The 17,668-nt window shown below is 37.7% G+C and overlaps 1 protein-coding gene across 1 annotated transcript; it reads left to right on the plus strand.

The window, feature by feature from the left end:
• Positions 1-4,731: 4,731 nt before the first annotated feature.
• crhbp (corticotropin releasing hormone binding protein) lies at positions 4,732-9,515 on the plus strand. The gene is made up of 7 exons (XM_028602424.1): positions 4,732-4,821; positions 4,951-5,044; positions 5,438-5,595; positions 6,116-6,326; positions 6,861-7,006; positions 8,722-8,839; positions 9,361-9,515. The coding sequence occupies exons 1-7, from the start codon at positions 4,732-4,734 to the stop codon at positions 9,513-9,515; spliced, it is 972 nt and encodes a 323-aa protein (XP_028458225.1).
• The last annotated feature ends 8,153 nt before the right edge of the window (positions 9,516-17,668 follow it).

The following is a 17,668-nucleotide window of genomic DNA, read 5'->3' on the forward strand; positions in this document are numbered from 1 at the left end:
CTCCACTAAAAGATAATGTAAATAACTTCCAGAAAGGACACAATGGGGAGCATCTGATTTGATGGAGCCTAATGAAGCTTCGTCACCAGTAATGGCTTCTGCTATTCAGCCAGAAATCTCTGAAAATTCACCCACAAGCCAAATAATGTCCTACGCACATCGCTTCAAAGAGGCAGAAAATAGTTATAATGAGTGTTCAAACAGAGAAGGCCTGTATGCATATTTCAAAATAGCTCAGATTAGTGGACATAATGAAAAGTGTGTCTGTGAGTTCAAAAAAAATAAAAGTTCCTTGTAAATTAATATAAATCATATAAAACTGCTATATTTGCAGTGATGGAAAACACTTTGGCCTTGTGAGCAAATAGGTTCCTGCAAAACACATCAGGTTGTAGAGGCACATATAGAGGATGACGTGTGACATGCCATTAATAAAAATAAACAATGTATAAAACCTATTAAAGCCTGCACAGTGCAATTGTTGGGTTTACTTTTTCTATCTAAGGTTTATTACACCTCTTATCTGCTGAGTGGTTTTTCTACATTCTATACTGTTTACACATAGTTTACATACACACTTGAATTAAATGCAGTGCACAAATGACTGAATGAAACTGAAGATGAGAGTCCCATGAAGTATACATTCGTACTTTAAATATGGAGTGCAACCCAGCTTATACTTCAAACTGTTGGAATTAAACTTAAACGGTCTCTCTCTGAGAGGGCTGCAGTAAATGACACTATGTTAGTCATTACTTTAATTACTGACTGCGTCCTGTAAAATCTTGGTTTAACCCTTGTGTTGTCTTCCCGTTTTTTTTCGACATTTTTGACGCCTTTTTTTCACAGTTTGTTTTTACTTTTTCCAACGTTTTAAATTGTTAAATTTTTCTTCTACACATGTTCAGCGCTTATTTCTACGTCCCATATTTTCTGATATAAAACAGAAAACGGGTCAATTTGACCAGAAGTCAACGCAAGGGTTAAGAGCCAGACTCAGCAACTACATTTCACACAATCAAAATCATCATATTATCATATTAGTTCATGCTACATAATGACTTTGCATTATTTTGAGATAATAAGTCACTATTTTGAGATACTAAGTCATTATTTTGAGATACTAAGTCATTATGTTGAGATACTGAGTCACTATTTTGAGATACTAAGTTATTATTTTGAGATACTAAGTCATTATGTTGAGATACTAAGTCATTATGTTGAGATACTAAGTCATTATTTTGAGATACAAAGTTATTATTTTGAGATACCGAGTCTTTTTCTGAGATATTTAATCATTATTTTGAGATACTAAGTCATTATTTTGAGATACTGAGTCACTATTTTGAGATACTAAGTTACTATTTTGAGATACTATGTTATTATTCTGAGATATTTAATCATTATTTTGAGATACTAAGTTATTATTTTGAGATACTAAGTCATTATTCTGAGATATTAAGTTATTATTTTGAGATACTTAGTCATTATTCTGAGATATTTAGTTATTATTTTGAGATACTAAGTCATTATTTTGAGATACAAAGTTATTCTTTTTTAGATTATTTTGAGATATTTAGTCATTATTTTGTGATACTAAGTCATTATTTTGAAATAAAAAGCCATTATTTTCAGAAACTAAGTCATTATAATGATGACTTACAGGATATATTTTCCATCACATTGGCAGAGAAGGGCTTCCATAAGCATCATTATAAGGATATTGTCATAGGAAATGACTAAAACTTATATTGTCTCAAGCTTGTATCTGAATATGCCTTCTAGGTGTACGAAACATATTTTTATGGATTTGCCAAGCTCTGAATTGTGAAGTGTATACTGTATATCCTCCAGCTTATCTTTGTAGCAAACGTGCTTGCTACCAACTCGTCACCAAGACTGTGAATTACACTGAGGGCCAATTTCAACATTTGAATGCAATGACCTTTTCAACAGCCTGAGGCACCTGCAAACCTCAGGGACACGTGGAAGACGAGTGCCCTTGACTCTCAATAAAGTCTATGAATGTAACTTAAAACTTTTCAACAACCAACTATTTCATTGATAGTGCAAAACAATTCTTTTACAGATGCTGCAGTAGAGTTTTGGAGCCAGATGTGTACAGCAGAATCGCAATCACAATTTTCGTTTTGCATGATGAGAGAAATTACCCTGCGTGTCTTTTTGATCAGTTCATAATCAACGACAACGATTATGTGTATAATGTGAGATCTAGTTTGTTTAGTATTATAAAAACAAAAGCATGGGACCATTGTCAAGAAAATGGGTGTTTTTTATCACTCTCCAATACTACAGCACTGGAGGATTTTTTTTTTAGGGCTGCGACACACACACACACACACACACACACACAACACACACACACACACACACACACACACACACGCACGCGCACACACACACAGCAGGCGTGAAAGCAGCTTAGTGGGTGTGAAGTGAATGCTGTAGAAATCACAGCAAGTTGTTACATGGTGTCGCTGTTGTGTGAATGTACACTCCATCATCCAGTTTTACTATCAGACAGTCAAACAGATACAGGGGGGTCTCAACTGAGTCAAACATACACAGTCCTCCATCTCTCCTTTTCCTTATCTTCATGTACTGTATTTTTAACATGGATGTACTCCTGATGCTCCAGATTATTTGGAAACTCTATATTACCTTTAGGTGTGAACGTGTTAGCCCCAGCTCTCCTTCTGATCATGTTTTTGTGTTCACGAATGGCAAAAACCACTGATAAATACAGACTATATGCAGTTGTGACATGCAATACTCACTTATTGATTTGAAAAGTTAAAGAGCACTTTTGGCAAAAGATTATTCTTCATTCACAAATATATACACATTACAATACATTTTCTTTACTTTCTTTTCTTTTTGTAGCTACGTGAATCATTGAAATTTCACAAACAGTAGGCATAGAGTAGAATTTGTGTAGCCAAGGTTGGAAAAAAAGAGGAAATTCAGTTTTCTAGAATAATGCATTAGATGATTTAATAAACACAACGAGTTTTATGGGTGTACGATACATTCCTCCACACATCCTCACACCACATCTCTTAAAGGAGCCCTGTGAAGTGCTCTTGGAAACAGCAAAAACACACTGAGTGTATCCCTGAGCTCTTACAAACAAGTGGCATGCATTTCCTTCTTATTTACCATATTTTACATAATCTCTTAGACAAATTAAATCTTGCAGTGTGTTAGGTATTTTACCTTATGAGGCCCACTGTCTGTTCTGTACTCTCTGTCTTTATTGTGTACACTGTAGGCCTGAGGGAATGCAATTTCATTAAACTGAATACTGAGTATGGAGTATATATATGGAGGGAATAATAACTTGACCTTTGACCGCTTACTGTGTTTGATTGTATTAATTTAAAGCAGTGCCAGTAGTAGTAGAACTATATTTCTTAGTAGACTTGCTGTTGTCATCATAACTCTGATGGAGGCTGATGGAAACTTTATTATTACTTAGATGTTTTTTTTTAATCATTGGAGCTTTCGATCATATCACATGATCTGTAAAGAAAGTGAGACACTACAGGCAAATATATTGTTTTTTTCATATCAATTCGGAGATTTGGGGCTATTTTTGCTTCCATAAGATGTGTTCTTCCAGACTAGTAGAAAATACACATTTAGGTGTTTATTTTACTACACTTTATTTCCATTTATGTCTGTAAATTTCTCCTAAATTCACCAAAAGTTAGCATTGGATTGCATATTTAAACATAACATTATATTGCATTAAATTGTAATACAAAAAATATTTGTCCTAATGTAAGTAATCAACTTGGGAAGTTTCATAGTGATATACATTTTTTTTAACCAGATTCACCTGTAGTGTCTCCCCTTAAATTTAGGCTACATAAAATATAATCTTTGTCCTGATTATTTTGTCCCAGCAGGTGGTTTGATGAAAGCCCTGTGTAGGGTTAGATACTAATGCTTACTGAAGTTGAATTGCTCCACTGGATTCACTCGATTGTCTGTTCCATTTGACCTGCAGAAGACAGAAAAGTGGCCGGTCAGAATCAAAACAGTGTAGTGGCATTAAATTAAGTTGGGTCAGCTGTTTAATGCTCAGCACTGAGGAAGGATACGGACATCTGATTTATGCTGTTTGAGCCTCGTTTGGCATCAGCTGGCTGACAAACAAACAAACAGTGAACATTAACACAATATTAGGAAGGATTTACATTAATAATATAAATCTGTTTGTATGGTGAATATGAAACACAAATATGAAAACAAAAGTTATTAAGCAATATGAAAATAAAAAAAACTCTACATCATTACATCTTTATTATATATATATATACATACACACACACACACACACACACAAACTATGAAAATTAACACAAAATTAGGATTGATTATATTATATATATACAGAATATCTTATATGTCGTTATTATGCAATCTCTATAGTGTGTGTGTGTGTGTGTGTGTGAGATGGTCTCTCCCTCTCCCTCTCTCTCTCCCTCTCTCTCAACTTGCTTCTCCATCCTTGCCTTCGTCACGACCACGTAATTGGTCGGGGAAGGGAGTGAGGGGGGAGGGGAGAGGGGGAGGTGGGGGGGGATCCACGGTGTGTGACAGCGAACATGTCACACACCAGACCCGCACTTGGGCCTATAAAAAGCAGTGCTGGTCGCGGAGCTGCCCGCACTTTCTCCACTCAGGTGCGCCTTGCAGACAGAGATGCGTGTTATGGAGCGCACTTTCCGAGAGCAGCTCTTCTTTCTGGTGTTGTGTCTGTCTGTACTCAAGGGAGACTCCAGATATATAGAGGTAAGTACTTCAACTTTGTTGTCATTCACCTCTGTAAATATTCACATTCTTGTTAAACTTTGAATTCACACTTTTGTCTCCCTGTCTCTCTCTGTCTCTCTGTCTCTTTCTGTCTCTGTCACTCTACAGAACAATGAGATCTCTAAAGATGAATTATTTTCATTTTTCAACTCGGAACTCAAGAGAGAAACACCTGAAGAGTTAATGTACCGACGACCTTTACGTAAGTCATATGCAATCTATATTTTAGCCCATGTCTTGCAAAAGGACACAACTTCTATGTGAGAGTGAGATAAATAGACACATTTACATGCATTTATCTCTCACATACACTGTCTTCACTACAAAATGATTGAGTGTCAATTTTAAACAGGACATATAAACACGCTATAAAACACTTCATTTTCTCTCTAATTCAGTTTTCCAGTTTCAATTGGTTTTATTAGCATAACATGTCAAATGTATTTGAATAGCAGAGGAGCAAAATAGGGGATACAGGTTAAAGGCACAAAGAAATACAAAAGACTAATCTATTGGTAATACATCTTCTAACCTGGTATTTGGTTTTGTTTATGATTGGCACATGTACTCTAACGGATGTGCGACTGTCTCTCAGGTTGTCTGGACATGGTTGCAGTGGAGGGTCAGTTCACCTTCACAGCAGAGCGCCCTCAGCTCAGCTGTGCTGCTTTCTTCATGGCAGAGCCCAACGAAGTGCTCACTGTGGATTATGACAATGTTGACATTGACTGCAGGAGAGGGGACTTAATCACGGTAAACTATAAAACTTGTCCCACAAATAATCATTTTCCTCCTCTTATACGTTAAAAAAAGTAGTTCTTGGAAGTGGCACTAAAATATCAAATTAAAATGATTTATTTTAAGATGTTCAGCCTTAGTTGTAACATAATTTACTCTTGTTACAAAGAAACAGCTTCTTAGGTCTATTATTTAATTTATTACTATGTATAAAGTCAGTAATCACTGGTGAAGAAATTAAATGTGACAGCCTGTGCTTGTTTTCATGCCATCATACTGGGGTCAGTCAACTTGCTTGACTAAGCTTAGAAACACTTCCTGATTAGACAAAAAGCTCCTTTTAACATAAGGCAATTGTACATAACCTGCTTACTTACCAAGCACTTAAGTACACTTAAGATGGTCTAAACCATCAGTAGGCTACTTAGGTAGTAGGTTCAATGTGTTTACCACAGAGTAAGATCAGCCAGAGTGCAAATGCATCTGTGACTGAATCTGAAAAATTGTACTTTCCCTGTTAATGTGTCCCATGAAGGTGTTTGACGGCTGGGTGATGAAAGGAGAGAAGTTCCCGAGCTCCCAGGATCACCCGCTGCCTCTGTACGAGCGCTATGTGGATTACTGTGACTCAGGATCAGTGAGGAGAAGCGTGCGCTCCTCTCAGAACGTGGCCATGGTCTTCTTCCGCATTCACAATGCTGGCAGCAGCTTCACCCTGACAGTCAGGAAACACATCAATCCTTTCCGTAAGTACATCACATTCATACAAAAAAAAAGCAAACAGGCACACGAATGCAGCTGCTTCATCTTTCACCCATTTGTGGAGTGATTGATGTGGGAGTTTGTGGTGATGATACAAGCCTGGCAGGGTGCTTCAGTCATCCATTGCACCAACATGGGACAGTTTGCCATCACTGTTCTGGATCAGGACCATGAAATAAGGGGACAAGACCAAAAAAACGAAATCTAAGGGCCAAATTAAACCTAAAATAAATAAAAATTAAAAATGTACTTTCATGATACCAGACCTGACTCCACTAATCAGAAATACACCTAGCATTTTTATAAATAAGAGTTTTATTCCATCTGCTCTGTCAGAACAGGTGCTTATATAAAAGCATTATAAAAGCACCTTTACATTTGGTTATGTTCTTTGTCATTTGCATTAAAGTGTTTGTGCTTGTACTTTTTCTGGGTGTATTTCACCTGCTTTACCTTCAGAATCCATCCAGGAAATCCTTGTAACATCCCTGTTTTTGCCATTCCCTGTCTCCTCGCAGCCTGTAATGTCATCTCCCAGTCACCAGAGGGCAGTTACACAATGGTGATCCCGCAGCAGCACAGGAACTGCAGCTTCTCCATCATTTATCCAGTGGAGATCAATGTCTCTGAGTTCAGCCTGGGACACTACAACAACTTTCCCAAGGTGAACAAATACATAAAACACAAATGTCGGTACAATATGACCGTTAGCATTTCCTCGTCCTTGTCTATGTTTTGATTATTCTCCTCATCTCATTTTACTCAAGGTTTTGCCACTACTCCAGTACGAGGGAGATCAATTGAAATTTGTTCAGGGTGCTCAAAACAGCCCAAAATCACATCAGGAAAACAATAGCAATCGCAAAACATAGCAGCTGTTACATACTACTACCCACTTTCTGTAAAAAGTGGGTAGAAAACTGGTGTAATTTGAGTGAACTGACCCTTTAAAACCTTGACTTTATAGTTATTATGCTACATTTATTGCATATGCTTTGCCTGCTTGCTGATATTAAGACTTTTAAATCATGCACATTCTTTAAATTCTATTGAGGCTTTAGAAGTCCTCATACCTGTATGAAAAAAACAGGTCTAAAATTAATATTTTATATTAAGAATGGATCACATAACTACGTATAACATGAAAGTGATCGCTCATAGTAAAGAACCCAGAGATAATGATCACCCAAATCTGGAGTTCCCCCCAGCCCTATGAAGCATTTTAGCATCTTTCAGCTCATTGTTTTGGTTTTACAGCCCACAACTTTACTGTTAATGGTCAGCCCGTTCTCATGAACCATTCATTCAAAAAGCTACCAAACGTTCCTTGGGAGTGTTTTAATCCAAACCACAATCTTTTTCATAGTCTTAGTCATTTTGGTGCCTAATCTTGACTTTTGTCACGGCAAAATGCTCATATTTTGTGGACTAAATTTAACTGCAATCTTTGTTGACACGAGCGGCGGCTCCCAGTGCTTTGTACCCATCTCAAAGTCACCCATTTTCGGCTAAACATTTTGCTTCTGCTTCTTCTCCTCTGGGAAAACCCAATAATATGTCAGTGTTTACAGATCATTCATGCTGCCCCCATGTGGCCAAGAATTCAGTTAATGCAGGTTTAATGTTAGAGATAAATTATATAGCAAGGTGAGAGGAAGATCAGATGACATGACCTGCACGTGATTTGTACACTCAACCATCCAGCTGCTCCCTACCACTTCTTATGTTCCAAGGATATCAAGCTACTTTTTTTTGCTCGTGAACATAATCATATTGTCGCTGTCATTGAAAACCTTGTATCTCCTAAACCGGTTTTTCAGGATATGAAAAAAGGCTAATTTCAAAACATTTTATTGAGTAATTTATCTCAGACGAAGTCAGACGAAATCGCCTCACAAGGGCTGGGTACCGAATTCAATACTTTTGAGGCACCAACCAAATTGCCTCCTCAGTATCGAGTATTGAAAAATGCCTCATCATTCAATACCAAATTTCAATAGCTAAGGAGTAAATCTCATCGTTCAGGAACCGGTACAGAAGTCACCGTATTGGTATCGGTACCAGTATTGAATATTTTTTAAGAATATCGATTTCTACTCATCACTGTTTAAATATTTGTCAAACACACAAACACGTGTAAGCGTGACCAATAGCATTGGTTTATAATTAAAAAAAAGAACTAGAATGACAAACAAGTGACCAATCATATTTCTCTGGAGAGGACAGTCAGGGTCCCTTGTTGATGGGTCAAGTGCTCTAAGAGTTAAAACTAAATGAAAACATGATCTTTAAAAAAATCAGCGTCAGTGCACTGTGATGAATTGAATGTCAGTAGTATTTGCCACATGTCATAATCCCGTCATGTGTTGATTTCCACAGAGGTCCATGCCTGGTTGTGCAGAATCAGGAGATTTTGTGCAACTGCTGGGAGGAAACGGCATCGACACATCCAAGCTGCTGCCCATCACAGACCTCTGCATCTCCTTCACTGGACCCAGTGAGTACACACTCATCTCCTCCCTTCCATCTTCATCAAACAGGAAATCTGGCTTACCGGATGTACAGTGCTGGGATAAAGCCTGACATCCAGCACATCTCTCACGCGCCAGATGTCCCTCCCCATTCTGCTATCTGTTTTACAAGAGCACCATGCGGGGCTTAGGGCCGCCCAGGATGGTTGTGATTGGTTTAAAGAAATACAAACAAGCCAGAGCGTTTTTTTCCCCCTATCCCAGAATAGATAAGCGGTGTAGCCAGACCATACTTCAGTGCAGACGCAATTCCATTCAATTACATTTTATTTATAGTATTAAATCATTACAGACGTTATCTCAGAGAGAGAGAGAGAGAGAGAGAGAGAGAGAGAGAGAGAGAATAATACCCAACTACAATTAATACAGAAATATGACTCATAATAATTATAGCACTGGGTACACATAGCAATGTTGAGGTTTCTCAATGCGAGACTACCAAACTGGTTGAACTAAGACTTAATATTTCTCCTCCTTTCCTCCGCAGCCCACATGAAGATCGGCTGTGATAACACAGTGGTGAGGATGGTGTCCAGCGGGAAGTTTGTCAGCCGAGTGTCTTTCAGCTACAGGCTACTGGACAGCCAGGAACTGCAGACGATCAAACTCAACAACGTGGAGGATTTCTGTTTCAACAACTGATCCCAGCAAGATCATGAAGTGACAAATGATCATTTGACTGCAAACATTGTTTTTTTTCCAATTATTTTATTAAAAAAAAAAAAAAAAAAAAAAAAAAGATCCACCTGGTCATTCCCAGACTCGTTTTTATTTTTATTCTTTTATTTTCCACTCATTCTGGTCATTGCTAAATATGAAGTGTCCTTTTGTGTTTGGTGGAACTGCTATTGTTTTTGTTTCTGCTTTGTGTACAGTATGTGCATTTATTAAGACTTATGATATTATGTTACATATGAGTTCATGGCCAACATTCTTGAAAGGGAATGGTGCTGAAACGAATGTTACTGGTGATTATTTTGCTGAATGATACACAATGTGCTGAGTCACATCCTGCCACAGATGACATAGAGAGCAATAGGTAAAGTGTTATCAATATAATAAATACAAGTGTTCATTGCCATTATGCAGTTAAATTTGTATAAAACCTTTTTGTAATAAAATTATACTGCATGACAAAGCACTCGACTGTGTTTCCCGTTTTCATTTATGCCACAGTGAGAAACAAAGCAGTGCACTGCACCACTTACAATCATGAACAGTTATTGTGAACTACATTCACATTTATTTCTGTGATCTGATCCATTTATCAAATAAATACATTTCCTATAAATTTAGATATGCACCCGTCTTTTGGCTCTCTGTATTCAACAGAAGTTCCTGCAACTATTTCTGTCTGTTCTGTGCACAGCTCCATTAAATTACTTTTAATGAATTAGTTTCAGTGGAGGAACACATATGGGAGGTATTCACTGCTCCACTTATCCAGACAGGACTGCTTCTGTTAGTTCACGAGAGCATACCAAGGTAGAGGGACACTTACACAATCTTTAAAGGAACATTCTGCCGCCATTTTGAAATGTGTAAATGAGAGCTGCGTTGAAAACCCTCATTCACTCAGTTACTATTCCCTATATAGTGTTTATTAAATAGTGAACTACAAAGGGAATGACCAAACGAGATTTCGGACACTCACTGAAAACACATCGTTGCGTGATTTGCGTCAGAAGATGCGTCGGTTATTTGTGTGATGGAGGCGGCCGCGCCCAGCCACATGTAAACAAACCCGAAACAAAAATACTTCTAATACTTCCCTGAAGCAAACCGAGAACTCAGAAGAATAGTAAAAAGATGTATATATATTGAATGTTACATTTCCACTGTTTAGAAACGAAAGTCCAATCCATTTTTCCTTTTCAGTGGGAAAACCCGACCGCGCTGCATTGTGGTATACGGGAGTTAAATGTAGCGTACATCATATGTATAGTCTCGCATTGCCAGACATGTATCTCCACAGCGCTGTGGAGTAAGGTCAGGCTACACCACAGATACATACTGGGATAGGAGAAAAACCTGCTCTGGGTTGTCTGCATCTCTCTAAAACAATCACAATCGTCTTGGGCGAAACTAAGCTCCGGACACAACGACGGTGGCTCTGCAAAATAGTCCCGGGAAGGAATTTGTTTTGGTGGAACATTTGCACCCATCAAAATAAAACGCCACATACAATATTAAATGACATTAACTGTTCACACAATACAGCAACGTGAGCTATTTAAATTAGCTGGATACATGGTTAAACGCCATTTGCTCTTAACAGTGAATCGCTGTGTGTACTTAGTCCATAGCAATCCCCGCCAATCGATCCCAAAACTTCCCAGTTAGAGAGTAAATGCCGTAAACACATTATTTGTAAATCTTTACAATCATTCCCCAAAAGAACCAGGCAGGCCTGCCTTGTTGCCCGATCCAAATTTACTTCAAAACTTGCCATTATCAGCGTGAAGCTTGCTAGCTCGAAGTTTGTTGTTGATTCCCGAAACGAACAAAGTTTTCGAAAGCAAGGGGATGTCCTCGCCTTTGGCTTAATGTCAGGCAATTATCCTGGAAATGTTCTTCCATTGATCCTGACTAGTTCAACCATTTCTGATACTGACAATCAAAACATTCCTGTGCCTGTTCTACGTGCTGGATCACTGTTTTAGCCGTTTAGCAGTATTGGTCCTAGCGATGGCTAGCAGGTTAAATTTGTCCAGTACTTTAGTTTATGACCAAATACCTGCAAAACTAATGCCATTCCCATCAGCCTTAGCTGTAATTTGTGTTAAGTCCTAATTGTCAAGTCACAATTGTCATTGTGAGCATGTTAGCATGCTGACATTAGCATTTAGAGCAAAGGACTAATGCACCAAAGTACGGCCTCGCAGAGCTGCTCCTGTGGCTGTAATTGCGTCTAATTGTTTAAAGATGTAGACAGTCATTGAACAGCTGACATCATTCTTTAGGCTACACATATTCAATTATTTGCAATAATATTTAAAAAATAAACACCCATTAATTGTTACATTTCAGCTGTTGCGTGTTGTTTATAAGAAGTAATTCCCATTGCAGGCCCATGTCTTGGTAAACAACCACGAGATCTTTCACTTGTCAGGAGAGCATGTGCCACTTCATCACCCCTTCAGATGCGGGATGATGTCACGGTTTCTGGTATATAAGCGCCCCTCACTGTCACTACAGGGAGAACAGGGGGCGTTATCTCTGAAATTGATGGCTTGAATGGAACAAACCAATGGGGCGAGCAGTGATTAAAGGCCTGCAGGTGTATTATCGTTGACAGACACCTGCAGGCAGCCACAGCTGGTGATGAACGAGTGTGTGATGACGACCCACGTAATCAGAAATCTGTGTGTGTGTGTGTGTGTGTGTGTGTGTGTGTGTGTGGGGGGGGGTGTATAAGTGTATAAGTGCCTCTAGTGGTCTTGCACTAATTTAAATTGGTCAGGGCATAGGTTAAAAACAGATCAGGTTTCCAGTATGTGCGCGTAGTGACACTAACATCGTCATGACTTCCTCCTTTACTCCCTTTATAATTTTTATGGAATATAGAGGTTTTTTTCACTTGAATATGAACAGATGTTGTTTGAGGTTCTTCTTCTAAGGAGGAAAATCTCTTAAAACAGTGGTCACAGATATATTCTTTTTATTTTAAAAAAGAGGTTCAGTTATGTCCTACAACAGCTGTAGTTTTCATCAAACAAACAGCAGGAAATTGTGCATTTGTTGGGGACTATGTTCAGCGGCGGTTTAATCCACATTAGGTGAGTATTTGTGGCGGCAGGACGGTGAATGTGGGATTGAGTCAAAATAAACTACAGTGTGTGTATTTTATGGTAAAGAAGGAACATGTCACCCAGTTTAAACAACAATGGAGCTATATGGCACAGAGGAAGAAGATATATCAGGCTTTGAAACAAAAACTTTGTTAAAAGTATAAATATCATATGTTTATAAAGAAAATGTATACAGTATATTTATATTATATGCCATATCCAATCCTTGCATGTTTTATTTCATGAATGTACATTATGATACTATATTATATGCTCATATGCTTGAAGATCTGATCACTGTCTCTGGCAGAGTCCTGTGTATCCCCTCTGTGCTCAGTGATGAAGATAATGAGCAAGCCTGCCGATGATGCATTCACTACACCAATGAACAAGCTAAGAAAACATGGTCTATAGGTTATGTTCTATGGATTATTATATATAGTAACTTATTGAATACATATATGTCTTAATACATTGTCAGTAGAGTCAATCACTTCACATTCCTTTGTGATACAAAACAGTTATAATGGAATATAAGGAAGTGTGTTTTGGACTGACAGGTTGATTGTGATGATGACAATTTGACTGAACTCCTCTGTTACTCTGCAGATTGAGAGAATCAAGTGTGACATTTGAATCTGGCCTTTCTGAGAGACAAAATGATCAATTATTTGTCAATCACTCAGCAGGGGCTTAAAGGGCATACTTAATGTTTGAGTGCTGTGCCTCTAAAATCAGCAAACTTTCATACTAATGACACAATTCTATTTGTTACTTTAATAATATACTCTGTGTTCATATTTTAGGAAAGTTATTTTTAATAAGTCTGTTTAGGTTTTGTATGAAAATGAGTATTTATTACTGTTATATTCAGGCAGAGCAAAGCACATTTTGTTGTACATAAGGTTGTGCAATGACAATAAAGTCTATTCTATTCCGAAATATTTTGAATTGAACTATTTTCTTTTTCAAATATATTCATGAAATGACTTGAATATTTGCTTGGTGATTGGTGGTTCTTATTGCAGATTAAGTGAAAGATCCTTTTGTTTTGTCTGGCCTTTTAGTGAAATCTCTCGTCAACTATTTTATTACATAAGACTGCTAAGGATTTGGTTTAGACATTCATGGTCCCCTGAGGATGAAACTCAAGGAAATGATAATGCTATCCTTTTTTCAGCTCCATCAAAAGGTTGACACTTTTAGTTCCGATAAAAATATCTCCCCAACAATTGAATGGCTTGCCATGACATTTGGTGCAAACGTACGTATGTCGTCCTCAGGATGAATTTTAATCACTTTTAAAGATCATTTCTATTCCTTTTTTGCTATTATTGATAGGACAGATTAAGTTAGGAATATAAAAACAAAAATAAACATTAATTTCAGCCCTTTACACTGTTTTTTTTTCATCCGCATGCTTCTGGTTGTATTTTTTGTTTGGATTTTCTTGAATGGTATTTATTGTATACGCTACAGTCTTTGCTCTCTTTACAATTTCACAATACAATTTTTGTTGTAGAGCCATTTTAGATGCATACACACACTGTAAACACAGAGCCAACTTGTTAATACTTGCAGCTGTGTAACCACACACGCACACACACACACACTAAACTGAAGAGTAGCATGTGCACTTCAGGGGAAAGCAATTTTGACTTAGGCATTTCTTAATTGCCAGTAATTGTCCCCCACACTAACAGGATGTCATGATTATACAGATAACTATCAGAGATGCTCACGACACATGACTCAAACTTTACGATTAGGAGGCGGGGCGAGTCTCTTCTGCTGAAAGCCAGTTCCTGAACATGACGTTTAGTCAGAGGAGATGAAGAGACACTTACTTTGACGAGCGCGTGTGTGGAAGTGGAGCGTGAGAATAGAAATGTCCACATTTTAAAATAATCAAGTGACACTTAAGAATGATTGCAACCTTTTGAAAATGAAACAAAAGACATAATTACTGCACGGCATCTTCTCACGGGAGATAGGGTGATTATCCTGCTCCATTACAGCCAATCACAGACAAATTGCATTGTAACGGTGAAGGTTTGTGCGAGCACCATCTGTGCGCATAAAAGCACCGCACTGTATTTAGTTTCAGTCATTTTTCCTTCACGTCACAGCTGAGAATGTCATCGCAAATTAACTGTCTGCTTGGGTATTTTGGGAACAGGGACGTTCGGAGTAAAACCCTTGGAAAAAAAGCAGCTTGAGTCTACACTTTCGTCCTCCCCAAGGTGACCATATCAGCATTTCTGCTTGAGGGGAAGACGTGGCCGTGTGATTGGTAGTGGTGGGCAGATCGAGGCTTTGTGAAACAATGAAACAGTTGAAGCAAATGTGCCATATTGTGTCGAGGCTTCGAAACAATCCGACACCCGTCTCAACAATGACACCTAGTGGTCACTTGCAGGTGTTGATCTGAAACAACCTTGACAATGAGCCATTTTTTTATTATTGTATTTTTCTAATATGTGAAGCTTGTAACCTGTAGGCTCCTCACTGTGCATAATGTTATTTTGGTCATGACAAAAGAATATTAATAAAAGAAATCAAGCCACAATGTCTCAATTTTCTATAGATTTTTATTCAAAAATATCAATGTCCCAACAGTTTATTATATTTAAATCATAATTATATTTCAAACAATGCATACCTTGCTTAGATGGCCCAGCAGTGTCAGGCCTAGGTACAGGGGGAATGTTACCATCCTCTGCACCCTGCAAAATGGCAGCATGAGTGCTCCTCAAATGGCGCATCATGGATGATGTATTGTTGCAAAAGGCTAGCTGCCGATCACAATACATACATGTCACTTTATTTGGGGTTTCCAAATGGAAATGCTCACCACAGATGTAGATCTGTGAAGCCTCCATTTCTATCTATCTATCTATCTATCTATCTATCTATCTATCTATCTATCTATCTATCTATCTATCTATCTATCTATCTATCTATCTGTGTATCTATATATGTATCTACCTATCAATATGTTAATGTGTCACTATGTATACTCTGTCTGTCTCAAGCCTATCAGTCAACGTGTAAATTTAAATGTAAGCCTAAATATAACCAAACAACTCGCACTATGAATGACACTATATCACCAAAAATCCGCTATCTCAAAATCAAACTCCTCTCACAAAAACCCACGAGGTCAAGATGCGTTGACTTCACTTTTATACTGATGTGCGATTGTGTGTTCCCGACCCTGTCAATCAAACGCTGATTCATGCCACCTGTTGAAACACTTGTGAAACACTCTGATGTTTCATTTAGCCGTAGTCACGTGACATGGGTGTTTTGAATCACGCTTTGAATCAATGTTTCGAAACATCTGCGCTTCGGGATCTCGACAAAGCTTCGGAACGTCAGGTTCACTTCAGCCATCCCTAGTGATTGGCTGACGCTGCTGGACGCAGGTGGTCTGTGCTTACTGGGATTGGGAGTGTGAGCTCACTCACTCTCACACATTTATGCACTTTGAGTATTTCCATTTCTATGCTGCTTTATACTTCCAAGGAAATGCTGTAGTTTTGACTCTCCTACAGTTATTTGATAGTTACTAGTCATTTTTAGATTGAGGTTTCACATAAACAAATTCGATATTGATAAGAAATACACTATCATTTCTTGTTTTTAGTTGACCACTTGCCAAAAAAAAAAAAAAAAAAAAAAAGTGTCTAGTTGAGGCCACTTGTCAAATTTCAGATGTCTGGGAGTTGTTCGCAGTTCCATCAAAGAGACATTTCCCCTCGGAAGTTCTAAGATAGTTTTATTTAAATTAGTGTTTGAAGTAAAATGATTCAATATTTCATAACAACTTTTGCTTCTTCTCTCCTCTCTCGCTCTCCCAAATAATCATCTCATGACCCCTCAGAAATTATCTGGTGACCTTTTGAGGGGCCCGACCCCTAGGTTGGGAACCAATGGACTAAACGAACTGTATATTAAGTAGTTAAAACTAGCTTCACCTAGCAGCTATATTAATGCATCAGTGTTTAATGTGTCTAATTATGTGATATATATTCATATATCAGTCAAAGAGGCCATTTTTCTGCAGAACGATACTTTAGATACATTTTGTTGATAATACTTTTGTAGTAAGTAGGATTTAGAAAGCAGGACTTTTTTTTACAATGTTGTATTAGTACTTAAGTAAATGATCTGAATTCTTGTTCCACCACTGCACATGCACACATGCCCAAACATATTAAAGTGTTGGTGATAATGCTGCTGCTTATTCACATTTACACATTTGTTTTACCATATACTGTAAGTTGTCATATTAAAAGATTCAAAGTCAAATATTGTTAAAAAACAAAATAGGTCAGAATTTAAAAAAATAAAAAGTTTTGAAAAACATTCTATATCTCAGGAAAGAAGAAACATCAAACTTTCTTTTTCACACAATCGATTTCAAAGCATTACATCTTTGAGACAAATCTCTTATCACTGAAACATAACATGAATAGTTGGCTTATTCACTGTGAGCCAGCATTTCTCCAGGACTCTAGCTTTGTGCCAACGTGAGGGGAAAAGTGTTCCTCCTTGGGGAACATGCTGTAGACTGACAGCAAGACAGACAAGGGACAAAATGTTTCCCACTAAATGCACCATCAGGCTGTGACAACGCCTCCAAAGACAACAATAAGGTATTTAACTTTTGACATTTGTATTACAGTAGGGACAACAAAAATAAATGACGACGAAGGACATTTTAAGATGACAAAAGGTGTCTTTTTAAAGGTTATGGCCACTCAATGAATCATCAGCAACAACCTTAACGTGCTGTGCCTTCTTTTACTGCATAGACAAAACTAGGAGGGAAGAGTTTTTAACTGTAATGCACCCAGGCAGTGGTGGAAGAAGTATTCAGATCCTTTACTTAAGTAGAAGTACTAATACCACACTGTAAAAATACTCTGTTACAAGTAAAGGTCCTGCATTGTACTTAAGTAAAAGTAAAGAAGTATCCTCAGGAAAATGTACTTAAAA

Source organism: Perca flavescens, chromosome 16 (assembly GCF_004354835.1).
Source record: "Perca flavescens isolate YP-PL-M2 chromosome 16, PFLA_1.0, whole genome shotgun sequence".
In the NCBI taxonomy this organism is placed as follows: Eukaryota; Metazoa; Chordata; class Actinopteri; order Perciformes; family Percidae; genus Perca; species Perca flavescens.

Coding starts and splice junctions, on each gene's coding strand:
- crhbp (XM_028602424.1), top strand. CDS start 4,732: ATGCGTGTTATGGAGCGCACTTTCCGAGAGCAGCTCTTCTTTCTGGTG. Junction 5,596..6,115: donor GGAGAGGGGACTTAATCACG/GTAAACTATAAA, acceptor TGTCCCATGAAG/GTGTTTGACGGCTGGGTGAT. Junction 6,327..6,860: donor GAAACACATCAATCCTTTCC/GTAAGTACATCA, acceptor GTCTCCTCGCAG/CCTGTAATGTCATCTCCCAG.